Raw genomic sequence first — 8,967 nt, forward strand, 5'->3', positions numbered from 1 at the left:
GTTGTGCTGTAGGTCAGCCGTACGAGTTGCCCTAGCCGTTGAGCCTCGATCAGTTCGTCCAGACTATTTGTCAGGCCCAGGGCCTCAAATCGCTCGGTGGACGTGTTTAGTGGGAGACCGATGGCTCGCTTGTAGGCTCTGCGGAGGAGAGCGTCTATTTAATTGCCTCTGCCCGCTGTAGCCGGAGGTACGGAGTGGCGTACGTCACCCGACTTATTACAACGAGAATGTTTGTTTGCATGGATGCGTGGTCGAAGTATTTCCGTGCCGTGCCTTGGCAACGCATGCGTACAAAAATGTGCGTCTTGCGGCGCTTCACTCATTTCAGCGCTGGGTGAACAAGTATCTGTGTGCCACTCTTCAGTTAATTCATTCAGTGACATAGCCTCCGCATGAAGACTTGTGTTTCGGCCGAGGCACAGGACCGAGTGCGGGAGGTCAAGTTCTTACACTGCGACGAGAAACTCGAACCAAGGTAGTGATGCATTAATGAACGGCCATGATAGAATGAACGCGGGGCTGGGCGAGAGATTCTTCGTTTCTTTTTTTTTTTTCTCAAACAGTCTTTATTTTCACAAAGACTAGAAGTTGGGGTACAAAGGTACAGTCGCGTGCGATTTGAAGGTAATCGCACGAGTGTCGACCGAATACGATAACACCCCGCGCGGCTCGTTTTACGGCGTCTGGTTTCTAGTTTACGCATTCTTCTCTCCCTCGGTCGCTGTTTATTCAAGCAGCCATCACTCTTGCGCCAAAACCATGGCAACCCCCTTCCTCTATACGTTGCGCTGCTGAGCACGAGGGCGCGGGTTCGATTCCCGGCCCCGGCGGCCGCTTTTCTGATGGAGGCGAAAAGCAAGAACGTCCGTGTGTGCAAGATTTCGGCGCACGTTAAAGATCCCCAGGCGGTCAAAATTAATCCGGAGCCCTTCACTACGCGCGCCTCATCGCCTGCGTTGCGTCGGCTAGTTAAACCCTACAATCAATCAATCAATCAATCAATCAATCAATCAATCAATCAATCAATCAATCAATCAATCAATCAATCAATCAATCAATCAATCAATCAACCTTCCTCTTTTTGTCATCGTGCACGCTGTGACGACTTCCCACTTATCGTGTCTTACAGCAGTTCTCGAACAGGTGCGCGCAAGCACATTGTCGGGAAATACTGGGCATTTATAATAATGGGTGCTATTGCTGCTCACGATAACCAAGAAGAAAGCCCACATGGGATTAAAACACACACAATCACCACAAAGCGGAAAAGGTGATTTACTAGCCGCGGGAGTGATGACTGCTTGAAGGAACAGCGCCCGATGGAGAGGAGAGTGCATAAGCTAGGTCCCAGGCGCACCGAAAAATGCCGCACGTGGGCGTTATCGTCTTTATCGGTCGCAGATCACGCGATTACCTTCAAATCGCACGCGACTGCACTGTCCGTCTCAAAATAAAACGGACCAAGGGAGCGGTGCGCGATAACTATCGGCGCGACGCCTTCTGGCCGAGTAGTAGTGAAGATAGAGATAACGCGGCACGCGTCATGGACGAACAGGGGCAATAGACACCTGGTAGACGCATGCATGCTGCCAGTGGGACCATCACCGACGAGCGGAATCGTCGGTGTAAACGACCCCGCACCGCTTTACTGTTCATATAAACGTAACAAAATAGCATTTAACGTAATAGCACTATTGTTACTTCAAGTTGGTAAATGTTTTCTTTTCCCGATCTGATTTCTCTTGCAGATATCTAAATCGGCCGGAGTGCACCTAAACAGGCAGGCAACCATGGGGCGAAAGCGGTAGGCGGAGCGACGCTATAGTGCCTAGAATATACCATAGAGTTTCTCAATATTGCCTAGAGCGGAAAGTGTCGCTGCGATTGCACGCCGACATGGGAATTGTGGGTAGTGTGCGAATCGGCTGCAAGTGGCTAGTACAAAGGGCTATGGATTAGGCTTCTCGGCTCGGAAGTGCTTGTTAGTTCTGTTTTCGGCATAGAGTTTCTCACTAATATTGAGTGAGTGAGTGAACAACTTTAACGGAGCTTCAAATAAAGAATGGTGCGCGCAGGCACCAGATGGGGTGGTTCCCTATTCGCGGGATCCACATGTGTCCAGTAATTCTTCTCCTCGAGCCACCAGCTGTTGCTGAATGGCGAGGTCAGAGCTGGACAGTAAGGTCTCCCATCGCTCGAGCGGGTTGGAATTGGGGGGGAAGGGTGTAGGGGGGTGTCTTGAGTTTTTTGCACTCCCCAATAATGTGCGCGAGAGTGAACGGACATGTGTTGTAGTGTTCTGCAGGGTACATTTTGTGCAGAAGCGCCGGGTGTGAGAGCGACCCGGCCTGTAAGCGGCGCAATATCGTCTGCGAAACTCTATGGTTTTCGGTATGCTTTACCGTTTTCGGGACGCCACTTTCTGGCATTCAATGGCTATCACAGATATGTCTAAATAACAGCGTGATTAGCACTTAACCCATGTGCTCGCGTTATCGGCGAGTTTCTTAAGATGAAGGGTCACGTGACCACATGCAGTGACGGTGACAAGCGACGCCGAAAACGTAACTCAAAAGGTACAACAGCAGAGTGCACTGGGTGACAGCGACAAGCGAAAAAAAAATTAATACACTGCCGCCAATGTACTCTGTCGTCGTCGCTCGTCGCTACAGTTCACTGTATCACCGCTGCCGCTCGCTTGTGGGCTGCTTCTGGCCAGCAAAAAGCGAGCGAGGGTCCCAGCGGCCTGTTATATACCGCATCATACCGCTTGCCGCCGCCGCCCACACTACAGCCACAAAATAAGCTACGTTATCCCACACTACCCGTTTTCTGCACACATTCAGTTACGATTTTCGCATCGCTCGTCGCCGCCGCTGCGTTTACTTACTCCTTGAGGCATGCACTGCCTTGGCAGGCGCGATGGGGTAACATACATATCAACTCGACAAGCCAGTATTTATTTGCCATTTGAAGCATTCATGCAATTTCATAATGCTTTGAGCGCGTACTTGAAGACTTACTTGCGGTAACAGGCTTCACTCCTACGTTAATTTATACCTGCTTAGACAAAACAAATAAATACAACGGGATTATACCATTCTCGCATCTGTAATGCTGCATCGCCTGCCAAGGCGCGTAGCATACGATAATGAGACTAATGAGAGGGAGCAAGAACACAGCTTTAGACAATATAAATATTTTTTTTCAGCTGAATATTACAAAAAATCAAAGAAAACCTCACCCAGTTTGAAGAATGTAATAACTTAAAAATATATCCGAGACGGCCCGCTGTATCTGGCAGCGTGAGCCAAAGGCAGGACTTCTACTTTTTTTTTTCTTTGTAACCCTCTAATTTGTTTTGCAGCATAAGACCTCGAACACAGTGCCTTACACAAAACAAAATTTGTTGACAGCGGCACTTTCGGCAGCAATTTTTTAAACAAAAACTCAATTTGCGTAGCCACGAAGTCATTGCCGGCCATGCCATGCCGAACTTCCGGCCGAACTACACACTATGGCTATAGTGAACTAGTATTCTAGTTCACTATACTATGGCGGCACTCATGGAAGCGTACAGTGCTTCCGCCGAATCACGTTGACGCTAGCGCCAGATTCCACTCTAGGTAAGCTAGTGAGAAACTCTATGGAATATACTAGAATATATAGAATATTCTGGGCACTATAGCGACGCCGACCACGCATCGCACGCACTAATCGGTGCACGTGTCTCAAATTCCCGCGTTCGGCTAGTCGTGGCAATCCATATTTTTGACCAGTCGTGCATCGCATCGGATGGCTTCGTCGTGCATGTGTTTCGCGCTGAAGATTGGTCTGGGAACCAACACGGTGGACGAAGCGCTGCAGCTCGCGTTCGACTCTGAGAGCGACGCATGGTTTGACGTCTTAGCGACGATGAGTGCACAAAATAAACGCGAATCAATCATCTATTCATTTCGCACTCGACCCGAAAGTTCTCCCATCTCGTATTTTTCACTTGATATCTCTATAGTTTGGATGGGCGTTCTTTCGGAACTTTACGGCATGCATCGAGCTATTAGTGAAACGAATGGCCAAAAAACAACCGGGAGGAACAAATACAACGTGACAGAGCACTCCGTCCCGTTGTATTAGGGCCGAAGCCGCTTAGGGGCTGGGGCTGTTGACTCCTCCTGTCATCGTCGTAATCGTCGTCTCATGCAGCCATAATACTAAAACACATGAAACCTAGCTTATGCAGGTATGATGGTTTAGTTCGCATAAATAACACATGGCTTTTTATTTTAGATCAATGACGCCCAACCGGCCGAAGATGCCGCTCGCACCCAAGGGCTGCAGGCAGCGCTCCGTCACGTTGTATTTGTTCCTCCTGGTTGTTTTTTGGCCATTCGTTTCACTAATAGCTCGATGCATGGGTGCATACCGTAAAGTTCCGAAATAACACCCACCCAAACTATAGAGATATCAAGTGAAAAATACGAGATGGGAGAACTTTCGGGGACGCTCGTTCACGCCTCGCGCTGGAGCGCTGCGTAACCCGTTCTAAAAAAAACACCGGGACAATCGTTTACGCCTCGCGCTGGAGAGCTTCGTGCTTCAAAGATAACAGACTTGTACAGCAAACCTGTATACCTCTACCCCCAAGGGTTTCATCTCCGTCGGCAAAAACCCCAAGGCGCCAAGAATACACTCATACGCTGAATGCTTCGCCTCTGCCCAGGTTCCACGCCGGTGGAGATGGCAAGGGATGTTCCTCCTGGTTGTCTGTTTTTTTTTTAAAGACTATAGTCCTTCTTGGGTACTTAAACCCAGAAATTTTAGTCTGTCCGTCTGCCCGTCTGTAACTCGATTCAGCCACCAAGTAATAGTGCGCAATAGTCTTATATACTCACAGCCAAATGTAAACGTGTAAGCCTGGTTTATATGTTCATACTTGTCAACTTTGTTGAACAAGAACAAGACATTACGCAAATATAAGACAGGAAAGTAGTACACGAAGGATATTTACAGTGTTCCTTTATTTAAAAATTCATGGATGCTTGGTTCTTCGATAAAAAATGATATTCTACATCTACTGAAGAAAACGCCGCCTCCTGGCGGCATATGCAAAATCACGCGGCAACAGCAACGAAAGGTTCCACTAGCTAGGTTGCACGTTCTGCTTGGAACGCACGTGGAGCACGGCCACGCGCTTCTATAAACCTTGTAGTCGGCCGCCTCCATTCACGCGCGTCTCCGCCGTACTGCAGCACTGGCATCGAGGAACCTGGCCTGTAGCAGTGGAACGCGGTAAATTTAAATCGCCTTGAGCAAACCTTTAGTGTGTTTACCTTGGGATGAGCGCGACGGTACAGAAACAGCATGAAAGGTGAGCTGGAAAGCAAAGGGGTGTGGCATTTCCCAGCAAATGTCTACAAAGACTATCGTCTTTTGACGACATTTGCAACGAAAGGAGGCAGATACGCGGCCAATTTTTTTTTTTTTTTTTCAATATTCGTTTCACCAGGAACCCGAACCAACTCAGTCAGCCTCCTTTGTTAGTCGAGCTATTAAGTAACCAAGCGAGAGGCACCACACAGTGGCCTGATTATGAGCAGGCAATTGCTTTGAAGGTGCAATTCGCAAAAGGCGAAAAAGGATGCATCGAGTGCGTGCTTGATTGCGAACGTTTTATTGCTCAGGTCTTGACGCTGTGGGAATCGGTGGCGGTTGATCTCTTGAGGGGCGAATCAGAGGGACGGATGCGGTGCCGAGTGGAGATGTGGATGTGGTTTGTTGCGTTCGAATGCTGACGATGCTTCACGATGTCTGGTGCCTTTCTTCTGAAGGTTTCTGCAGGAATTGAATAAAACCGGTGGTTAGCCCTGTTTCCACGCAAGCAACAGCAGCTTAAAATCGCTACTGCAAAGTATAAACAGGCGCTGCAGTCGCTTCACGTTATTTTAACTACCCACGACTAAATTTCCCCTCCAGCGGTTAATTTATACAACCAGATCGGCGGACACAAAATGTGCAAGGCATGCGCCAAAAAATTCGACCCACACCACTTCGCTTCTTTGTGATTGCACCATGCAAACCCGCACTGAGATATTTCACACTCGTAGCTTCACTTTCAGGAACCAAACAGAACCGTTTTATGCATTGAGTATACGTTCAGGACAAATTGATTTGGGTTGCTCCGAAACAGTGCATCTCATCGCCCAGATACATTTTGGCTGCAGTAAAGTGTTGTTTCAGAACTTACGAATTTACAATTCGAAGGAAAATTCCACGCTTCCATCTCAAAACAAGGTTTTCAGTTGCAAATGAGTTATTTTTAAAACCGATCAAGACGTGAATCAATTGGAGGTCCTCTAAATATAACCGGAAATTATTGTATTCGCCTTCTAGGAAGAAACAAAAGTTGTCGAATTTTGCTCCGGTGTATTAACAGCGAACGCAAGTACAACTTTGTTTGCTAAAGTGGTGAACTTAATGGACAGTTATGTTGACGCTAGCCAGCTGTATATCGTCAGTATTTCGATGAAGACAATCACTATTTACGAGCTCAAAGCGGATTTTGTACAAGGGTAATTGTGGATCTGCGCACTCACACTTCTTGAGGACTGGGAGGTAGTGGTAGCCTCCGAGGCCGTAGCCGTAGCTGTAGCCGTACGGGGACACTCCGTAGCCGTAGTAGGTGGGCAGGTGGGTGACGGTCGGGTGGGTGTACGCGGAGACCACCTTGGTGGCGGTGGGGACGGTGTACGTGGTGGCCACCTTAGACACCCCGGTCACGGCCACTGGGTGGTGCACGGTGGACGCCACGTACTTGACGGGTGCACCGTGGTACACCACGGGCGCCCTGTACAAGCCGTAGGGTGCGGCGCCGTACGTGGTGTACGGGGCGTAGCCGTAGTTGTAGCCGAAGCCCACGTAGGGACTCACGTAGCCACCGTAGGCGGCGCAGGCCAGGGCCAGGAGGATGCAAGCACGGAGCTGCAGGAACAAAGTGCACTCGCTATATGGTCTCGTTTTCAACGGCACGGAGAGAGCGGCAATAGGTTACTAACAGTGCCGATGGCGATTCATTGCTGTCGAACTGAAACTAGAAGCCTAAGCATATTGGTGAATTTTCGGATGGGGTTTCTTATCTGCTGTTTTTCTTTCCCTTCCGTCCACTTAGAGCGCGGAAGAACGACGCCACGGGGCAGCGGAATATCGTGGCACTGTGCAGCGACCCGCACCGCATCCCAAACATATATTACGTATACGTCGAGACGGGGTAAATACAAGGAAGTATCGACAGAACCGTTCATTTTCCCGGAGGTTTAGCTGCAGCCAGCGTTCGATGTCGTCTTTATACGTCAGTTGCGGAGTTTGGAACGCTGGAATTACTGTGCTGGTCCATCTCACGGATTTCAATAATCAGAAAAATAATTCCAGCCAAGCTAATTAAAATCACATTTAGTTCATCCCTTGGATTGTCTTCACGCTAATCGAGAGCTTTAAAGTACGCAGGAAGTTTCGCATTGACTCCGAAACACGTCTGCACGTTATGCGCGCTTTGACTTTCCTGTAGAAGAAACGTTTCATCAATTGGCATCGGCCTCAAGCTAAATCACTCTAAATAATCGCACAGAGAGCGCCATTAAAAGAAGATGGTTGGTGAAAGCGGCTCGGAGGAAATGTGCACTGTTCCGGCTGAAAACAGGCCGCGAACGGTTGGACTAGCGACCTTTCGTTGGATACTCACTCCAGACATGGTCGGAAGGGTGTTCAGTTGATCGGGGATCGGTACTGTGGACTGCCTGCTCATCAGGACCCTTTATATACGCGACGAAGAGGGCGGGGGCGCTGCCACTGACGGCCATATCCGTACGGCACGGTTCAGCCTGTTGCGTGCATACATGAGAGAGCGTGAGTCGCATTGAAAGGGTCACGTACTACGCGAAGTGCATTGTCGGCCAAGGGTCAGTAGGTACATCAGTAAACTGGAGAAGCGGAGGAGATGTAGAGATAGACAGAAGCACGCCAGATGGGCTACGACCCCGCGATATCAGTCTTGCATCTTTCGGCGTGCGTTTTGCCACTTTCTATTTCTCCCGTTTCGGCCAGCGCGTGCTTTTAGTTTTCTGTGGGTGACACCGGGCAGAGCTGCTTCGTTCGATCGGATCCGGTTCGTAATCTTGTGGCGAGTTTATAGTTTCTTTTTATTCGATCGCCATTTATAGAGGGCAGCCGACCGACCGAGAGGATTCAGTTTCACGACCGCCCTCCACTCCGACCTTTCCGGACAGGTCGATAACCTGTCCCCCTCCCTTGGCCGCACCGGCTTCGGCCGCCGCGGCCGACAAACTCTTCCCTCCCAACACACATCCGTCTTTATCTCCCCGTGGCCACCGCCCTCGCCTCACGGCGGGTTTCGTGCCGCACCGGTGGCCTGGTCACCGCCGGCATTCAAGGCCACTTTTTTTCAGAAGTGGCCGTTCCCAGACAATTTGAGAAAAAAAGTTGCCCAGACTCATCTCCACGCGCCCGCCACCCTTTCCGGGCCAATGTCCGCACGGGTGGGGAGGCTGGCTTGGCTTGCCTGGCAATGCGGCATCACGTTTCTAATGTGCCAGAATCTTAAGAGTGCGCAATGCGTCACATCACCTCAACACGTGCAGCTGTTTCTGGTTCTGGGGTGTACAGGTTACCCAAAACCAACGGAGGACGGCTTCGTGAACTTACAATAATTTCCATTGTATGCGGGTGCCAGCATAAATAGAATATGTGCGGCCTAATTTTATTCTAGAATGACTTCTTTGAAAATTAACTTAGAGGTTGCGGACTAGGCACATGGCAGAGAAATTGCCTCAGGATCTCCAATCCGTGCTCCGTTTACTTTTTTGGGCGCCCGCATATCTTTAAGAAAAGGCCATAAATACAAATACAAATACAACTGGTAACACTGCGTGCTCCATTGCAGCCACAAAAGACTTT

General features: G+C 49.4%; 1 protein-coding gene across 1 annotated transcript; it reads right to left on the minus strand.

The window, feature by feature from the left end:
• Positions 1-5,659: 5,659 nt before the first annotated feature.
• LOC144149803 (uncharacterized) lies at positions 5,660-7,837 on the minus strand. The gene is made up of 3 exons (XM_077681448.1): positions 7,736-7,837; positions 6,594-6,978; positions 5,660-5,832 (listed from the first exon to the last, which is right to left on the minus strand). Coding segments are annotated over exons 1-3 (450 nt in total). The 5' UTR covers positions 7,799-7,837; the 3' UTR covers positions 5,660-5,830.
• Positions 7,838-8,967: the final 1,130 nt, after the last annotated feature.

This window comes from Haemaphysalis longicornis, unplaced genomic scaffold, assembly GCF_048455015.1.
Source record: "Haemaphysalis longicornis isolate Haplotype H1 unplaced genomic scaffold, Haemaphysalis longicornis Haplotype H1 scaffold_8, whole genome shotgun sequence".
Classification (NCBI taxonomy): Eukaryota; Metazoa; Arthropoda; class Arachnida; order Ixodida; family Ixodidae; genus Haemaphysalis; species Haemaphysalis longicornis.

Bases quoted from the DNA above. Each gene is read 5' to 3' on its own strand.
- LOC144149803 (XM_077681448.1), bottom strand. From the start codon at position 7,798: ATGAGCAGGCAGTCCACAGTACCGATCCCCGATCAACTGAACACCCTT. The intron at 6,979-7,735 runs GTGAGTATCCAA...TTGTTCCTGCAG, and splicing joins CCCTTCCGACCATGTCTGGA to CTCCGTGCTTGCATCCTCCT.